Below are 20,748 nucleotides of genomic sequence, written 5' to 3'. Positions count from 1 at the left end.
AATTAGACTAGTATCGTTTAGTAGTTAGGTTTTGTTTACTTAAACCGTCTATTTAGCTGCTTTTTTTCAGTTGAGAGAATCACTATGGCGATTAGTCTGGCGCTTAGTCTATATGGCGATTGAGCGATCACGCTGGCATGCTGAGCACTACATGATGAGAGTTGAACAGCGAATGCAGGTTAGTGATATAGCCCATAGCGTACTAGCTTTCAGTATCTCAGGTGGCTGCAATACTGTAGAGGGAACGTCATCGCAACGTTCGGCTTGGTTATCCACAATCGATGTTAGAAACCTGGCCTTTATAAGTGTTACAGCTGTCTTGGGAGACTCTCCCCACCTATTAGGTGAGTGGCACATAACAATTATACAACGTGCACTCGTGCTCTGCCTGTATAAACGCACTTGCCTTCGGGCCTGACGGCCCTCAGGCTCATGCGTTTATATCAGGCAGAGCACTTGTGCCCATTGTATAACTATATAATGTACCATGAAACCACCTAACTTCAAAGCCAAATTCCAGGGTACATATCTTATAAACCCTGGCTGGCCATGGTACATTTAAGTTAAACCATGGCTGGCTATGGTACATTTAAAATAAACCATGGCTGGCCATGATACATTTAAATGTACCATGGCCTTGATATATCTGATAAGGTAACGTTATTTGTTTTTATAAGAATCCTGGCAGTATTCGATTGTGGGAGTTTATTATTACTCACGTGATGAAAACCATGAACCCGATTTTGCATTCTACAGAAGGCGATTCGACACCCTTACCACCCTATGAGTTGACATACGGAAGTTTAAGGTGAGAACTAGTGTCATGGTTAATTTACAATCGCGTGTCCGCGTGTTTGATTACGTACCATGCCCACTTTTCGTATATCACGAGGTAACCACTCTACAGCGAAGCTTACCCCTCTGGATGTTTAGAATACATTGTAAACAGTGGTTAAACGATGTAGCAACTTTGAAACACTTGTTAAATCGCAAAATTGAGTGTTTCCGTGATATTCATAGGATTTTCCCATTTATGTTAACAAACGTAACTGCAACGTTACTTGCTGCTGACCCATAATCGAATTTTACAAGACTCTCTATATAATAAATCCAGCGGGTTGCCTCGTATTGGCTTGGGTGATTAGTCGCCCACCACAGTAGGCTATTAGCCTACATGGTACATATCAGTTGTATCACGTGCCCTCGTGGTTTGCCTGATATGTACACCCATGCTCTCGGGCCTAACGGCCCTCGAGCTTGGATGTACATATCAGGCAAATCACTCGGGTACATGATACAACTATTACTTACGTATCTCTGAGACTGTGTATTGTATTTCAAAATTGGTACCAAGATTCGTGTTTGAACCACTGCTTTTGTGTGTCTAATTTCAAGGCAATTGGATAATACATTTGCGTTTTATGGCAGTTTTTGTAAGGATATAAAAATATCAACGAAAAACAAGACAAAAAAAACTCAAAGATATTAATCCAATTTTCGAAAGTTCATATATCGGGAATACTTGCAGCAATTTGTTAAACTTTAGTATGTGGACTACTGCTGAACAGTTCCATACAAAAATTGTTTTGTATCATAGAGGCATTGAGCTACAGTGTGTGAAACGTGATCTTCCTGTCAATGACACACTGGTGTGACACTCCAGCTTCTTAGGCTGCACAACACACTACTGTGTGTCTTTCAGTATTCAATCAGCTGAAAACAAATTGGTTGAAACTGAATAGCACCTTTCCAATTGTGATGAGGTTTCTAAGTAAATGGTGTATCTTTTAAAATCTGTATCTGTATATTGTACTTTACTAATTTTCATGAACGTATGGACATTTGACACAACTAATTTTTAAACTGTATATTTATTCCTCTATAGTATTTGCAGTCACCATAGTCAGTAATCCAGCTGGTACACCAGTTAGTGGATCTACTAACACATTTGACTATCCCATATTGAGTAATGTCACTCTGACATGTATGGTGGACCCCTCACCACCAGCTGGTACTACCTACCAGTGGAACACTACAGGATGTTTCACTAACGATGCTCATAATACTCCAACATGTTTTCCTACTGGTCAAACAACACAAAATGTAACTGGTAATAATCTACTTGCAGAGGATGCTGGTACCATCACTTGTACTGTAACCATTGGTAGTGTTGACTATACCAGTGGACCATTAATACTTCGTATATCAGGTATGCATGTAATAGATTATTGGTGAAGCCAAAATCAGCATACTTTTAGTTGCAAAAGAGTTTATTTTACTCCCTTGATTCTAACACTGTCTCCTGTATATAGCACCATTGTACATATTAAGATAAGCGCACCTCTGTGTTACGTGTTCAAATCCTTTTACAAAAAGTATGAAACTATGCTGCAAGACAGATTATATTAAGATTGTAGCTCAAGGTAGGGTTATTTTATCCATGGTCGTATCCCAAATGTCTTCATACTATGTTTTTGACGCATACAATAAAGTGCCATAGTGCTTAATAGCTGCAAACAGGGCCGCCCACAGGGGGGGGGGGGAAACTGGGGCATTTTGCCCCGGGCCCCAGCCTGAAAGGGGCCCCAGGAGGTCCCATGAAGGGCCCCCTGAATACCTGTTTAAAAGATTGATATACTCTAATAGAGCAGTCAGATCTAAATACTCTAATAGAGCAGTCACAGTATTCTTCAGAGGAGCAGTGTAGCAAGCTTATAGATAAGGAGATATGGTTGGTGCTGGGTAGTTATTGTCATTGCCAGCAGGTTGTGACCTTTTTTTTTTTTTTTTTTTTGGTCTTCACCTTACAACTTGGGTGAAGGGCCCCACTTTAACTCTTTGCCCTGGGCCCCTTAATTTCTCTGGGCGGCCCTGGCTACAAACAGTAGCTACATATACCAACCAAACCTTTGAGGCATTTGCATCAAACTCAGGATGGAATAAAGTTGCTTGGCAAGGTGCATGGTATGCAATCAATTTTTTGATGAATTTGTTGGTATAGCTCTCAAAAGTGGTAAAAAAAAAGGTTCCATGGAGCCCTTTGGACCCTCTGGATTGCCACTGTATATGTGTACCTTATAGTATAAATTACACAGCTACTTACTCACATACTTCAAATGTTAATAACTAGTAAGCAAAGCAACTGTTTTGCTTCATTTTGCACTGTCCATCACATATGAAGAATGACACAGGAAGTGTGTCAACAACTCATCACCTTGAAGTGAATGGATAATTTCTGTTTCGCTAGCAAATACATACACAAAGCCATTGCCATCCTCCCAAAACTTCTGAGCCTTCCGCTAGATGTGAAAAGAAAGTCCATTGTATCTCCAATGGTATGCCATTAAGCTCAAATTGGAAAAATCAGGCCTGTAGTGCTAATAGCCATTGTTGAGTTGTGCTTGTTTGAAGACACTATTAGTTACCAGTGTTGGGCAAGTTACTTTGTAAAAGTAACTAGTTACATAATTATTACATATTATTTACAACTGAACTATTTAGTTACAGTTACATATTACCCATACAATAAAGTAATTATAATAATATTACATATTTTTTTATATTACTTTGTGTCCACAGTCACGTGTGAAACTACCACTTTATCATGTAACATGATTGCGTTGTTGGACAATGTGCAAATCTTGGTTATAAGCAAGAAGCTGGTGAATAAGCTTCATTCACTGGCTTCATTACTTTGTAGTGGCTAGGCATTACTCAGTAGATTACTAATGGGATTAGTAACTTCGTTACTTAAAGAATAATATTACGTTATATTAGACTCGTTACAGTAACTTCATTACTTAGGTAACACGTTACATTTGCAAGTATAGTAACTTGAGTTATATTACCTGTTTTTACAGCATATTTCATTATATTACTTAGTTACCAAAAAGGGTAATAATATTATGTAATGCGTTACTTATGTAACATGTTACCCCCAGCACTGTTAGTTACTGTAGTTAATTGTGTGTTGGTGGATGCATTGTTGATTATTCTACTACTATTTTACAACCAATACTATGTACTTATATGTATATTAGGTATTGTGATAACTGGAGCATCTGATATTAGTACAGATTTAGTTAGTAGTAATCAAATTACTGACTACTCATATATTCCTCATGACATTACACTTGATCCTTTTTTGGCAATTTTACGTTGTGCTACTGGAGTAGGACCTTCTGGTAGTGATCATACTGTTACTTTGGGTGGATGGTACTTTAATGGAATTCAGTTAGAAGCACCTACTGGTGAAGTTTGTTTTGGTCCTGTATTTGAAGTACGTGGAGCAAGTGCTAGGAACTATCCAGGAGTGCTCAACTTATATCGGTGTGGAATATTCACTACTACTGAAGAAGGTGTTTACTCGTGTATTGTGATGAATAGTTCAATGATGGAACAGACCATGAGGGTGGGTGTGTACTTTAGTGGAAGAAGTGAGTCACTTGATATGTACCCCATCGCCTCATTGTTAACCATCTTTCATCTCTCTACACAGCTGCTCCAATGATAGATCCTCCATCATTATCTACTGTAACAGTTGTTGTTGGTTCTCCCCTCACATTGTCCTGTACCTCACGAAGTTCTCCCCCAGACACATTCACATGGAGGAAGGATAGTGGTCCAATAGTACAGTCCACTAGTATCACTACAGTGACTCATACTAATACTAGTGCAGTGTTCCTTGCTAACTACTCCATTAATAGTGTTACTACTAGTGATAGTGGAACATACACATGTACTGTGACTAATCCTATTGGAAGTGATAGTGAGACCATCACTGTTAATGTTGGTAAGTACAGTCTTTATGGATAGTGCACAAAGAAATGTATGTGTGACTGGGTTTGGAAAACTGGTCTTATCGCCCATGACAGCAGATTTGTATATCTTCAGGTGTAGGCAACCTCCCTTGTTTCTTTGTTTTGATCCCTAATCAAACTTAAATTCCTAGTACTTGTTAACATTGCGGCCATTTCTTAGCTGCCACCTTTGACTTCAAAACTTTATTAACTGAGATGTTTAAAAGACCACACTCTTTTTCATAGCTTGGCAGTGTTATTTTATTTATAAGCCTAAAATCATTGTTTCGACATATTTGACACGCTATAAAACAGTTCACTATAGCATGTTGTGCAAAGTCAATATGGGATGCACAGCAGACATGTGGTACAGCAGGACTTGTGCTTATTCTGTCATTAACATTCTTATGATCCAAGGGCATGACCACGTACGTACTATTTCCAACCCTCTACTGTGTTAACAGTGAACCAAGGACCCGAGGACCAAGAGAATTTTACAACCTTCACAATGTTTATACAAGAATAGGCCACTCATTCTTCACACCAGAGGGCTTTAAATTTTAACAAGTCTTTGACTGCATGCTCCATATGACACGTGAAGTGTGCTTGTTGAACTGGTGGTTTCACTTGTAGTGATTTCTCCACTGAAACTATATATCTGGAATACTTGTTTGCTCAAAATTTATGAACTTTAGTAGCTAGGCAACGAGTGGCTTAATGTAATCAGCTGCAGACCTCTTTTCAGAGGTGCTTATAATTTTATTGATGTAAACATCATTTGAGGCACCGTGATGAAGAGGATTGGCCATGAGAGGAAACACGCTGTGACTTACAGAGGTATCTAGTACAAATATAAAACATATAAACATTGGCATTGTAAAAACATAAAATCCCTAACAGGGTCCTAGGTCTCTAGATCCACTGTTTATGTTAAATAGTGCTGGACGGTATACTGGTATATTTATCGTTTATGATATTAATACCGGTATGCATACTGGAATGTCAATCAACATACCGTCATATCATTATTGAGTGGTACTGTAATGCTGTGAGCAGACATCCCTGAGGGATAAGTAGCATTTTTAATTCAGTTTTTGTTGCCTGTAAATTGGTGACCACATGCCCTGCCCTGAATACACTCTGTGGTTGCCTATGTTTTGGTCACCCATAACACATACAGTAAACAAATTCTGAGGTTAAGATGCAGTACCAGCCTACTTGTAGCATGTTGTGACTATGTATTTATAACCTCCATTAGTAGCTTTTGCGTGTGAGATGACACCTTACAACCCTTTGTGCTTTTCTTGTCTCTTACTTTTTACTGTGAATTTGATGATATGCCGTAATACCATGATATATAGTGTACATGATATGTGATTGGGTCTGGCAAAACGGGTCTTATCGCCCATGACAGCAGATTTGGTTTTTCACCAAGAACACAAAGCTACATAAATAAACTATCAAATTTCATTATCAAAATCAGCCAGACTTGAGTGGTCTGCTTTTTTCTGGCTGCTCTTCCCAAGCACAGTGGCGATCCGTACGAGCGGTCTGGGGCACTGGCCGGCTATGTATGGCTGTACAACTCCATGGAGTTGAATAAAGGCATGCGCTATAAATGTACTTTCATTTTAGCCAGTTTTGGGACCTTAATGTGGCCTACGCTTTCCTCTTTAATTTTTAAAAACAATCCCTTGCTCGCCTCTGGCCCCCACCTCCCATCCTTTTGTAGTTCGCCTGGTAGAGTCAACCTCAGTATAAAAACTATCTAAAATGGCGGGAAACTTAAGTGTTGGCTACAGTACATCTACTGCGGATGCTCTTAAAGGTAATAAATTGGTATAAATCATGTGAAAGTTTGGTACACTTAGCTTCTACCATTGGCAAGCTACATATAACACACTGAATACTTAAAACCGACATTTCTCGATACTTTTAAATGGGCGATAATACTGTTATTGTCGGACTGGGTCGCATATATCATTCTCATTTTTTCAATATCGCCCAGCACTAATGTTAAAACCACACAACAGCTGTAGAAAGGCGTGTGACAATATCAAGACACACGATAGTGTGTCGTGCGGCCCAAGAAGCCGGCGCACCACACCGTAAGTATATTAACAGGAAGAAAGAAAACGCAATTTTTACACCTATGTAGCTCTGTGATCCCTTATCCGATTGGAACCAAATTTGCTACAGACGTGCCGGCTAGTTATGGGAGTCTACATACCAAATTTGAAGAAAATCGGTACAGCCATTTCCGAGATACAAGCGAACAAACTTTCGTTTTAATTTCTTCGTTTTTTTTTCTTCTTCTACTTCATTTCGCACATTTCGCAAAATCCACCATAAAACACGAATGCGTGCTCCAATCGGGCTGAAATTAGGCACACTTGAAGGGCTCATTAATGCGGATCTCAGTACCAACTTTGGTAGGAATCCGATGAACATTCACGGAGTTATGATCGATTATGTTCGTAAAATAAGGTCGAAGGTCTGTCACGCCTACAGGGTAAACCACTTGGAGGAATGAGTTGAAAATTGATATTTAGATGGAGTAACCATCGTAGGAGTGCCTTTTTGTGGTTTGAAGAGAATCGAGATAAAGACCATGGAGATATGACACAAAACCCAACCTGTGTCACAATTATGCAATCGATTTTTATGGATAAAAAAACTATTAGTTTTCACGCCTACCAGACAAACCGCTTAGAGCAATGAGCTGAAAATCAGTGTGTAGCTGGAATAATCATCATAGAAAGTCCTTGCAGTAGTACAGAAGAATCGGATTAGAAACCACTGAGTCATGATTCGAAAGCCAACTACGTGTTGCAAATGCTAGATTGAGATACTCCAATAGAACAGTCACCCTAATAGAGCATTCAGCTACGTTTATAACTTACTCCATCAAAGAATTATATTACATTGCAAGTTATTCTGTAGGGAATTACAACCAGTTAATCTGATAGACAATTCAGCCACAGGCAAGTCACCCTGTAGAGAGTTCACCTAGAAACAAATCACCCTGTAGAGAGATCAGCTAGAAGAAGTCACCTTGTAGAGAGTTCAGTTACAAAGAAACTATGCACTATGTAGAGAGTTCAGCTGTAAACAAATTACCCTGTAGAGAGATCAGCTAGAAGAAGTCACCTTGTAGAGAGTTCAGCTACAAAGAAACCATCATGTAGAGAGTTCAGCTGAAAAAAATCACCCTGGAGAGAGTTCAGCTACGAAAAGATCACCCTGTAGAGAGTTCAGCTAGAAGAATTCACCCTATAGAGAGTTCAGCTGCAAATAAATCACCTTGTAGAGAATTCAGCTACGAACAAACCGCCCTGTAGAAAGATCAGCTAGAAGAAGTTACCTTGTAGAGAGTTCAGTTACAAATAAACCATCATGTAGAGAGTTCAGCTGCAAACAAATCACCCTGTAGAACGTTTAAATCACCCTGCAGAGAGTTCGGCTGCAAACAGTTCACCCTGTAGAGAGATCAGCTAGAAGAGGTTACCTTGTAGAGCGTTCAGCTACAAAGAAACCATCATGTAGAGAGGTCAGCTGCAAACAAATCACTCTTTAGAGAGATCATCTACAAAAAGATCACCCTGTAGAGAGTTCAGCTAGAAGAAGTCACCTTGTAGAGAGTTCAGCTACAAAGAAACCACCATATAGAGAGTTCAGCTGCAAACAAATCATCCTGTAGAGAAATCAGCTACAAACAAATTGCTGTGTAGAAAGATCAGCTAGAAGAAGTTACCTTGTAGAGAGTTCAACTACAAAGAAACTATCATGTAGAGAGATCAGCTACAAACAATTCACCCTGTAGAGAGTTCAGCAAGAAGAAGTCACCTTGTAGAGAGTTCAGCTACAAAGAATCCATCATGTAGAGAGTTCAGCTGCAAACAAATCACCCTGTAGAGAGTTTCAGCTACGAAAAGATCACTCTGTAGAGAGTTCAGCTAGAAGAAGTCACCTTGTAGAGAGTTCAGCTACAAAGAATCCATCATGTAGAGAGTTCAGCTGCAAACAAATCACCCTGTATAGAGATCAGCTAGAAGAAGTTACCTTGTAGAGAGTTCAGCTACAAACAATTCACCCTGAACAGAGATCAGTTTGAAGAAGTTCTTTGTAGAGAGTTCAGCTACAAACAAATCACCCTGTAGAAAGATCAGCTAGAAGAAGTCACCTTGTAGAGAGTTCAGTTACAAAGAAACCACCATGTAGAGAGTTCAGCTACAAACAAATCACCTGTAGAGAGTTCAGCTACAAACAAATCACTCTGTAGAGAGATCAGCTAGAAGAGGTCACTTGTAGAGAGCTCAGCTACAAACAAATCACTCTGTAGAGAGATCAGCTAGAAGAGGTCACTTGTAGAGAGCTCAGCTACAAACAATTCACCCTGTGCAGAGATCAGCTAAAGAAGTTACCTTGCAGAGAGTTCAGCTACAAAGAATCCATCATGTAGAGAGTTCAGCTGCAAACAAATCACCCTGTAGAGAGTTTCAGCTACGAAAAGATCGCTCTGTAGATAGTTCAGCTAGAAGAAGTCACCTTGTAGAGAGCTCAGCTACAAGAAATCACCATGTAGAGAGTTCAGTTGCAACCAAATTACCTTGTGGAGAATTCAGCTGCAAACAAATCGCCCTCTAGAAAGATCAGCTAGAAGAAGTTACTTTTTAGAGAATTCAGCTACAAAGAAACTATCATGTAGAGAGTTCAGCTACAAACAAGTCACTCTGTATAGAGATCAGCTAGAAGAAGTTACCTTGTAAGAGTTCAGCTACAAACAATTCACCGTGCACAGAGATCAGTTTGAAGAAGTTCTTTGTAGAGAGTTCAGCTACAAACAAATCACCCTGTAGAAAGATCAGCTAGAAGTCACCTTGTAGAGAGTTCAATTACAAAGAAACCACCATGTAGAGAGTTCAGCTACAAACAAATCACCCGTAGAGAGTTCAGCTACAAACAAATCACTCTCTAGAGAGATCAGCTAGAAGAGGTCACTTGTAGAGAGCTCAGCTACAAACAATTCACCCTGTGCAGAGATCAACTAAAGAAGTTACCTTGCAGAGAGTTCAGCTGCAAAGAAACCATCATGTAGAGAGTTCAACTATAAACAAATCACCTTGTAGAAAGATCAGCTAGAAGAAGTCACCTTGTAGAGAGTTCAGTTACAAAGAAACCACCATGCAGAGAGTTCAGCTACAAACTAGTGACCCTGTAGAGACATCAGCTAGAATAAGTTACTTTGTAGAGAGTTCAGCTACAAAGAAACCATCATGTAGAGAGTTCAACTACAAAGAAACTATCATGTAGAGAGATCAGCTACAAACAATTCACCCTGTAGAGAGTTCAGCAAGAAAAAGTCACCTTGTAGAGAGTTCAGCTACAAAGAATCCATCATGTAGAGAGTTCAGCTGCAAACAAATCACCCTGTAGAGAGTTTCAGCTACGAAAAGATCACTCTGTAGAGAGTTCAGCTAGAAGAAGTCACCTTGTAGAGAGCTCAGCTACAAGAAATCACCATGTAGACAGTTCAGTTGCAACCAAATTACCTTGTGGAGAATTCAGCTGCAAACAAATCGCCCTGTAGAAAGATCAGCTAGAAGAAGTTACTTTTTAGAGAATTCAGCTACAAAGAAACCATCATGTAGAGTGTTCGGCTACAAACAAGTCACTCTGTATAGAGATCAGCTAGAAGAAGTTACCTTGTAGAGAGTTCAGCTACAAACAATTCACCCTGTACAGAGATCAGTTTGAAGAAGTTCTTTGTAGAGAGTTCAGCTACAAACAAATCACCCTGTAGAAAGATCAGCTAGAAGAAGTCACCTTGTAGAGAGTTCAATTACAAAGAAACCACCATGTAGAGAGTTCAGCTACAAACAAATCACCTGTAGAGAGTTCAGCTACGAACAAATCACTCTGTAGAGAGATCAGCTAGAAGAGGTCACTTGTAGAGAGCTCAGCTACAAACAAATCACTCTGTAGAGAGATCAGCTAGAAGAGGTCACTTGTAGAGAGCTCAGCTACAAACAATTCACCCTGTGCAGAGATCAACTAAAGAAGTTACCTTGCAGAGAGTTTAGCTGCAAAGAAACCATCATGTAGAGAGTTCAACTATAAACAAATCACCTTGTAGAAAGATCAGCTAGAAGAAGTCACCTTGTAGAGAGTTCAGTTACAAAGAAACCACCATGCAGAGAGTTCAGCTACAAACTAGTGACCCTGTAGAGACATCAGCTAGAAGAAGTTACCTTGTAGAGAGTTCAGCTACAAAGAAACCATCATGTAGAGAGTTCAACTACAAAGAAACTATCATGTAGAGAGATCAGCTACAAACAATTCACCCTGTAGAGAGTTCAGCAAGAAAAAGTCACCTTGTAGAGAGTTCAGCTACAAAGAATCCATCATGTAGAGAGTTCAGCTGCAAACAAATCACCCTGTAGAGAGTTTCAGCTACGAAAAGATCACTCTGTAGAGAGTTCAGCTAGAAGAAGTCACCTTGTAGAGAGCTCAGCTACAAGAAATCACCATGTAGACAGTTCAGTTGCAACCAAATTACCTTGTGGAGAATTCAGCTGCAAACAAATCGCCCTGTAGAAAGATCAGCTAGAAGAAGTTACTTTTTAGAGAATTCAGCTACAAAGAAACCATCATGTAGAGTGTTCGGCTACAAACAAGTCACTCTGTATAGAGATCAGCTAGAAGAAGTTACCTTGTAGAGAGTTCAGCTACAAACAATTCACCCTGTACAGAGATCAGTTTGAAGAAGTTCTTTGTAGAGAGTTCAGCTACAAACAAATCACCCTGTAGAAAGATCAGCTAGAAGAAGTCACCTTGTAGAGAGTTCAATTACAAAGAAACCACCATGTAGAGAGTTCAGCTACAAACAAATCACCTGTAGAGAGTTCAGCTACGAACAAATCACTCTGTAGAGAGATCAGCTAGAAGAGGTCACTTGTAGAGAGCTCAGCTACAAACAAATCACTCTGTAGAGAGATCAGCTAGAAGAGGTCACTTGTAGAGAGCTCAGCTACAAACAATTCACCCTGTGCAGAGATCAACTAAAGAAGTTACCTTGCAGAGAGTTTAGCTGCAAAGAAACCATCATGTAGAGAGTTCAACTATAAACAAATCACCTTGTAGAAAGATCAGCTAGAAGAAGTCACCTTGTAGAGAGTTCAGTTACAAAGAAACCACCATGCAGAGAGTTCAGCTACAAACTAGTGACCCTGTAGAGACATCAGCTAGAAGAAGTTACCTTGTAGAGAGTTCAGCTACAAAGAAACCATCATGTAGAGAATTCAACTACAAACAAGTGACCCTGTAGAGACATCAGCTAGAAGAAGTTACCTTGTAGAGAGTTCAGCTGCAAAGAAACCATGTTGTAGAGAGTTCAGTTGCAAAGAAACCACCATGTAGAGAGTTCAGCTGCGAAGAAACCATCATGTAGAGAGTTCAGCTACAAACAAATCGCCCTGTAGAAATATCAGCTACAAGAAGTCACTTTTTAGAGTGTTCAGTTATAAAGAAACCACCGTGTAGAGTGTTCTGTAATAAATATATGTATTATATATATATATATATATATATATATATATATATAATTTGTACATTTACTGATAAAATATTTAAAGTATTTAACATCTACTTCATCTTTTCTTCTTCCTGTGGTAAAGAAAAGAAAATCTATGGCCGGCTTTGGGGTATACAAACACAAAAAGAAGTGAAATCTAATCAAAAACAGCTAAGCTGTAAAAAAAGGTGCGGCCCCAAAAAGGCCATGGTGAAAAAAGATGTGAAATCCAAGGTGGTGGCCAAGAAATGGCTGTGATGGTAGGTTAATGGTAAAAATTTTAATAACGACAATTCAGGTGAATTTTGTGCCAAGACCAAATTCACCTGAATTGTCGTTATTAAAATTTTTACCATTAACCTACCATCACAGCCATTTCTTGGCCGCCACCTTGGATTTCACATCTTTTTTCACCATGGCCTTTTTGGGGCCACACCTTTTTTTACAGCTTAGCTGTTTTTTGATTAGATATATATTACCAGTACATATTCTACTGTTACACCACCACAATGGATTAATCTTCCATACATATGTTCAGCCAATTTAGGCAACTGTCTGACCAATTCTGGTTTACCAGGACATTGAGACTACACAAGAAAAAATTCTTATAATAAGCTTTGTACATGAAGTAATAAACATGCTTCTGGTGCATTTGTAGCTTTGTAGCTCAGTCAGAATGTGCAATCTTTGTAGTGAAAAACAACCTTAGGGTGAGACACCCTCTATTATGGATATATAGGTTTTTCATTGGTGTGGCTGTATAACAGGCGAGCACATAAAGGATGAAGGGTTGGCTGGGATTTGAAATAGACAGCAATAATAATGGCAAAATTCAAGTCAAATTACACACCTCTGAGAACTCTAAAATAGGTACACAACTTTTTGTCAAAGCTGTAATTCTCCGTGTAACTGCACTTGTAAATCTTCATGTGCGAAATATAGTAGTAAATACACAAGTTAATATGTTGCATAATCATACAGTACAGTAGTCCTGTATATTAGGGATCATGATTTTTCTGGCCGAAAATACCCAAAAACAATATCCTCCTGGCACCTTGGCAGTATTGGTTAGGTATAACCCAAGCCCAAAAGTGCTTCTAAATACTTCCAATTGATTGCATTTAATTTTTTTATTCAATGGAATTTTTTTCTGACTGCTTGATTTCTTCAAACAAGCATAACTCGATAATGGCTAAGACTATGGGCTTGATTTTTTTCATTGTTCGACATTGCTTCAGTCCGACAGGTGCCTTTAGTATGTACAATGTACTCATCAAGGACTTACTTTTGTCCTCCTTTGTGTCCTTGCTGACAACCCAAGGTGTTGATTCGTGGTAGAACGTTAGCTTCCTACGCTTGTATTTTCTGTGGTGACTGGATTGATTACAGAGGCATTTCTCCTACTGTTCTTTGTTTGTAATGCTGTGAAACAGGCTGAACATAGCTGAAAGCAAAGTGTAATGGCCACTTGAGTTTTGAGTCAGTAATAGATAATTGGGGCACACATTCAGTCGAAAACATTACCTCTGGCACCATCCTTTCTTTTGATGCACTATATGCAGTGTTCATTAGTCATAATAATGTTACAAAAAAGTAAACAAACAAGTACAAGGAAAAATTTTAAGTTCGATTAGAACAGAAAAAGTAAGAGAGGTTGCCTACACCTGCAGATATTCTAGTGGACATTTAATCCCTGACTCAGTCTATAACCATGACTGAATTAGGGATTAAATGTCCACTAGTATATCTGCAGGTGTAGGCGACCTCCCTTGTTTCCCAACTTTTTCTATGATTCCCAATTAAACTAGTATTTTGAAAATTGTTAGTTTAAAAATGAAATAGGGATCTATGCAATAAAAAGTAGTGAAACAAGAGATGAATGATGATGTTACAGCATAGCTTGATGGGAAAGTCCCTACTTTGGCATTGAGCAAAATAATTGTTATAGCTAATGTGCCAAAATAGGGACTTTCCCACTGAGCTATGTTGTATTACCATTATTCATCTCTTGTTTGACTACTTTTTATTGCATAGATCCCTACTTCATTTTTAAATTAACTACTAGTTTGTTTAGTTTTTTTGCTGCTAGCTACAATGTAACTTGTGACTGTTCAAATAGAATATCATACATGACTGTTGTATTAGAGTATATCTCGAGTCAGCCAAGAGGTGTGCAGCTAGCTAGATCAATAAGGGGTGAGGTCATCTTGTTTACTGTTACTGTAAGCAAACAGCTAGATTGTTAAGAGGTATGGTCCCCATACTCTATCACTATTAGTCCACCTAGATCGTTAATTGATGGGCGTGGTAATGAAACTATCACGAATGGGATCCCAATCGCAGACTTGCAGATATCTAACTAGTATTGTGCCGGGACTGAAGCGCTTCTAAAATCTATCTCTCTGTGGCATCTATATATGTTGCTGAAAGAAAGTGTTGATACGGAAAATTAATGCCTCGATATGGTTTCGTTGAATAAAGAAGAAGACAAACAGCGTGAGCATAAGGATGGCGAAGTTATCATTTCCACCATTAAATGCTATATTGATGGCCACATTAACGAGTCTGTAGAACGGCATAATTTCCGGAGATGCGTACAGCAAAGTGGTGAAGCCTTTGATGACTTCCTGGTGGCCTTACATGAGCTGGTTAAGACACGCAACTTTTGTTCATCAGCGTGCATGGAAAAGAGTATTAGGGACCAGATTATAGAAGGCATTCTGGATGGTGACATCATAGAACATTTCCTACAACAGCAAAAGTTGATCTTAGACACAGCCATCACCATGTACAGGGCTGAAGAAGCCACCAAGAAGCAACGTTCCAACATAACTCTCACCACACATGACACTGTTCTTGCCCTTCAGAGACAGAAGAAACTGGTTACTCAGTTTATTGCCCAGCCATGCCCCAGTTGTGGAGGCAGACCACATCAGGGGGGCCAAAGCCAGTGCCCAAAGCCAGTGCCCAAAGCCAGTGCCCAAAGCCAGTGCCCAGCCTATAATATTACCTGTCACTATTGCCAGAAGGTTGGTTATTATGCAAGAGTATGAAACAAGCATATCGTCAGCCTGGTTATACCCCGCCTAAAACCTCAACACGACTGCCACACCCACCAGTGACCACTAATGTTGAGCAGCACCAATCACACTTGTCTACTATCAAACAGCTGTCAACCACTGATCCAGCTCCAACCATATCTATCCAACTTTCTTCACTCAACAGTTCCTGCCACACAGAGGTGCTACCGGACTCTGGAGCAGACATCTCAGCTGCAGGTGAACAGCTCTTACACCTTCTCAATGATCACGTTCACAACCTGCTCCCTTCCGAAATCATTCCTCAAACTGTAAATTGGCAGAAAATGTATCCACTTGGTTACCTTCCAGTCACATTCACCATTGGTTGCAGACAGTACACTGATAATGTACACATCTATCCCAACATACCAGGTACAATTCTTTCATGGAAAGCTGCCAAAGCTCTTGCGATTCTTCCAGAACGCTACCCACAACCAATCTCACTCCCTATGGCTGTCAAATACCCACCACAGTTGAATGTACATGCCACCACCTTTACCAAAAGCCAACTTACCTCATCCATTGACAACAGAATTTCCAACAGTGCTTGACCAACCGATCTGGACTATGAAGGGAGAAAAATTCCACATCACATTGACTGATAACACCATACCTTTTTGCATTAAGACCCCTAGGTCTATCCCATTTGCTTATCGTGATAAGCTGAAGGCTGAATTGGACTTGCTTTTATCACAGAACATCATTACACCAGTTACCGAACCCACAGAATGGTGTGCTCCCATAGTCGTGACACCGAAGAAAAACAGCGACTGGATCCAGATGTGTGTTGATCTCTATCACTTAAACTAATATGTATTACATGAGCATTACCAATCACAAACACCTGTACAGGCTGTTGCTGACATTGCTGCCACTGATGCACACGTTTTCACAGTGCTAGATGCTTTGAAAAGCTACCATCAATGCCCATTAGACGAAACAAGTCAGCTCCTCACCACATTTATCATGCCTTTTGGACGTTTCAAATTCCTTAGAGCGCCATATGGCCTATCATCTATCATGACCGGTGCATGGCAGATACTTTCACAGGGCTACAAGGCTTTAGACATAGTCAATGACATTGTCATATATTACAGCAACGTCTCGGAGCACATTGCTCATGTACGCCAATTTTTACAGAGGTGCACAGATATGAATATTGCCCTTAACATAGACAAATGCAAGTTTGCACAACCAAGGTTGTGTTTGCTGGCCTTCAGTTGTCAGCTCAAGGATACCAAATTGATAAATCAGTTACAGAGGCATCTCTCTGTATCCTACACCAACAAGTCATACTGACATACATTCCTTTTGTATTGGTAAACCAGTTATCTTCCAGCACTGACACTATTGCTACACTATTGTCACCGCTATGACCCTTCTTGAGTACCAAGAATGAGTTCTTGTGGTCTGCCACACATGATGAAGCCTTTTCCAAGGTAAGGTTCACTGACTACACCACCACTCTTGTCTTTTTTTAGTGTTGACAGTCCTACCCAATTAAGCACAGACTCTAGTAGACAAGGCCTTGGTTTCATTCTCTAGCAGAAAATAGATGATGGATGAACACTTATCCAGGCTGGATTGCACTTCCTGTCAGATTCTGAATCCAGGTATGCAATTATTGAACTAGAGATGCTTTCTGTTGTCACGTGCATGCTATAAATAGTGTTGTCACGTGAGAAACAATCATGTTGTTAATGAGTTGAACAGCTGGCGTACGAGTGAGAGTGTGTCGAAGTGAAGTCATGTAAGCTAGACAAGATGCGGCTATAACAAGTGGGGGCTTGTCCGGGAGCAGAAACACCGAGACAGAGCGATGAGACTTCTAGTAAAAAACTTTAATACGGAAGATCACTTGAAAACCTTAGGCCGAATAGAACCTAAATTAACCACAGGCGTTTTATTCCTTGGTGCTGGGTGTTAATAGGCACCAGAAAAGGTTTGGAGATAATTGATTTGAAGTGTTTGTTGTGGTGCGCGTCTTTACAGGTGACCAGATTGACACCGTGATTGTTCAGGAAATTCTCCGCTTTATTGTGGGTCTGAAAAATGTCGCAATTTGATTTGGAAGCATTTGTTGCATCGCCGACTGTATCAGAACTTAACAGTCTTACTAAAGCAAACCTACAAACGGTTGCAGTACATTATAAGTTAAATGCTGGTGACTCAACGATGAAATCGTAATTAAAGAAACTAGTGTTAAAGTATTTACAAGAGGAGGAGATAATCCATGTGGATAGTGAATCGTTGGAACCTTCCGCTATGACGGGCGAAGAGTTGCTTACACTGAAACGGCTCAAATTTCAGGAGAAAGAAAAGGAAAGAGAAGCACAGCTCAAGTTAAAGGAGATTGAACTTAAAGAGAAAGAGTTACAAATAAGATTAAAGGAAAGAGTGCATCAAGTCACACAACAGTGGGCAAGTCTGAGGGGTCAGTGTTTGACGTTAGTAAACATATCAAGTTTATGCCAACGTTTAGTGAGTCCGAAGTTGACAAATACTTCCTACATTTTGAAAAAGTTGCCAGTAGTCTTAAATGGCCTAAGGAGTCATGGACCCTCCTCTTGAAGAGCACCTTGATAGAGAAAGCCAGAGAAGCTTACTCTGCTCTCACAATCGAAGAGAGCTTACAGTACAACATTGTGAAGGCGGCTGTACTGAAAGCCTATGAATTAGTCCCCGAGGCATATAGGCAAAGATTTCGTAATGCCATCAAGAAAAATGATCAGACTTTTGTGGAATTTGCCAGGGACAAAGAAACACTATTTAATAGATGGTATGCTTCTAAGGAGATAGACAATGACTTTAACAAGCTCCAACAACTGCTCTTAATTGAAGAATGTAAGAAATGTTTGCCGAGTGAAGTAAAACCTTACCTGGATGAGAAAAAGGCAGAGAGCCTCATTCAAGCTGCTACATTAGCTGATGATTACATACTGACACATAAGAAGGCTTACTCCCGCCTCGATGAACGAGCTGAACCCTTTCAGCCTAGTAGCCAAAAAACAGGATTGCATGGTCAGAGAGGCAATCTTGCAAACCTACCCACCCGACTACATCCTCCACGTCGTCAAGGCCTTCCTAGTGGTCAAAAATGTTACCACTGCCACAAGAAGGGACATGTTATGGCAGACTGCTGGTACCTCAAGAGACCTCTCCAGGACTCAACCCCAAAGGGGTCATTAATGACTATGCAAACTGGTAAAGGTTGCCAGTCGGATTTGAACACTACTAATGGTGCTAGTAACCAGTCCATACCCGCGGAGTACCACCCATTTATCTCTAGTGGACATGTATGCTTACCTGACTCGGACATAGAAGTTCCAGTTACCATTCTGAGGGACACTGGTGCTAATCAAACACTGATTTTAGATGGTGTACTGCCGTTCTCCAAATACACATCTACAGAAGATAGTATTTTGATTCAAGGCATTGAGGTGGCCCCAATTAGTGTGCCCCTTCACAGGGTTAAGTTGCTGTCTGATTTTGTGAGGGGAGTGGTGAGAGTTGGTGTCAGACCATCCCTACCTGTGGTTGGTGTAACTCTTGTACTTGAGAATGACTTGGCAGGGGGTAAGGTTACTGTCAGTCCATGTGTCACCCACACACCAACAAGTCATGACGTGGACAGAGAAGATAAGATTTATCCGGCGTATGTGGTTACAAGGGCTATGGCTAGGAAAAGGGCAGAAGATGAAGCCAAGGAGTCGATAAGAAGCGAGGGGTCACTTCACACTGATGAACAGATGGATAGTAACAGAAAGGACAGTATAAGTGAAGTTGTCGAGGATCTCCCTTACCCTTTGTCAGATACATTCTTGTCACATGATAACAACGTTACCACAGTGTACAATGACCAAAGTAGTGATTCTTCTCTGTCTGATGAAATCAGTGTCGGTGTAAGACAAGAAGACCATGGGACCAAGCTGGTTAGTCTTCAAAAGCAAGATCCCAATCTTGCCAGAGTGTGGACAGAAGTGGCCGAAGGAGCAGAGGCCTCACCTGTGTGTTACTATACTCGAAATAATATTCTAATGAGAAAATGGCGACCATTGGATGCTAGACCTGATGAAGACTGGAGAGCAGTTGAACAAATAGTCCTCCCCAAAGAGTACCACAGAGAAATCCTCCACTTGGCACATGATTCACCTTTGGCCGGTCATCTTGGGATCAACAAGACATATCACAGGATATTACAACACTTTTTCTGGCCTAGTTTGAAGAGTGATGTCAAGTTGTTTTGTAAGTCCTGTCATACATGTCAGCTTGTTGGGAAGCCAAACCAGAATACTCCTGTGGCACCTTTGAAGCCGATCCCTGCTGTTGGTGAGCCATTTAGTCAGGTATTAATTGATTGTGTTGGCCCCTTGCCTAAAAGCAAGTCAGGAAACCAGTATTTGTTAACAATTATGTGTGCGTCTACAAGGTTTCCTGAAACCATACCATTGAGAAACATCAAGGCTAAGACTATAATCAAACCATTAATCAAGTTTTTTACATTGGTAGGACTCCCGAAAACAGTTCAGTCTGACCAAGGGTCAAATTTTATGGCTGGTGTGTTCCAACAAGTGATGCAGCAACTGGAACGTATCCAGTGCTTATCACCCAGAATCTTAGGGAGCACTTGAGAGGTTTCATCAAACTCTCATGTTACGTACGTATTGTCTTGAGCAAGAGAAAGAATGGGATGAAGGGGTACCAATGCTATTGTTTGCTATTCGAGAGGCGATACAGGAGTCCCTAGGATTTAGTCCATTTGAATTACTGTATGGTAGGGAAGTTCGTGGCCCATTACGTTTGATGAAGGAGTGTTGGTTGACAGAGGAGGAGCTGAACAATCTTTTAGATCAAGTGGCTGATCTGCGACACAGATTGACAGCTGCGAGAGAAATAGCCAGGAAGAACTTGGAAAAGGCCCAAGACAAGATGAAGGTCTGGTATGATAGAAGGGCAAGAAAGAGATCATTTGAGACAGGAGACGAGGTCCTTGCTTTAATTCCAATCCCAGGTGATCCATTGCGAGCAAGATTTAGTGGTCCCTATGTAGTGCAGAAGAAATTGAATGATGTTGACTATATTATCAACACTCCTCAACGACGTAAGCAACAACGGTTGTATCATGTGAACATGTTGAAGCTTTATCACAAAAGAACAGAAACCCCCAAGTCTTCTGCTACAACAACGAAGCTCACTGTAGAAGGAGAGAGTAGTATGGGTGAGGATGGGCTAAAGTTATCTAACTCAGCACTACTTGACAACCTGAAAGTTAAATTAGGCCATCTCTCTGTCGAGG

At 40.3% G+C, this 20,748-nt stretch overlaps 1 protein-coding gene across 1 annotated transcript in view; it reads left to right on the top strand.

Moving 5' to 3' along the window:
- Positions 1-20,748, top strand: part of LOC136256674 (uncharacterized) — a 64,865-nt gene that overhangs the window by 27,702 nt on the left and 16,415 nt on the right. The window contains exons 12-14 of the mRNA XM_066049653.1: positions 1,886-2,209; positions 4,041-4,436; positions 4,499-4,792. Of these exons, the coding sequence (XP_065905725.1) occupies positions 1,886-2,209; positions 4,041-4,436; positions 4,499-4,792 (1,014 nt within the window). The remainder of the gene's footprint in view (positions 1-1,885; positions 2,210-4,040; positions 4,437-4,498; positions 4,793-20,748) is intronic.

The sequence above is a fragment of the Dysidea avara genome, chromosome 5, assembly GCF_963678975.1.
Source record: "Dysidea avara chromosome 5, odDysAvar1.4, whole genome shotgun sequence".
Classification (NCBI taxonomy): Eukaryota; Metazoa; Porifera; class Demospongiae; order Dictyoceratida; family Dysideidae; genus Dysidea; species Dysidea avara.
Note: the sequence above shows the minus strand (reverse complement) of the source record. Positions and strands in the feature narration are given on the sequence as shown.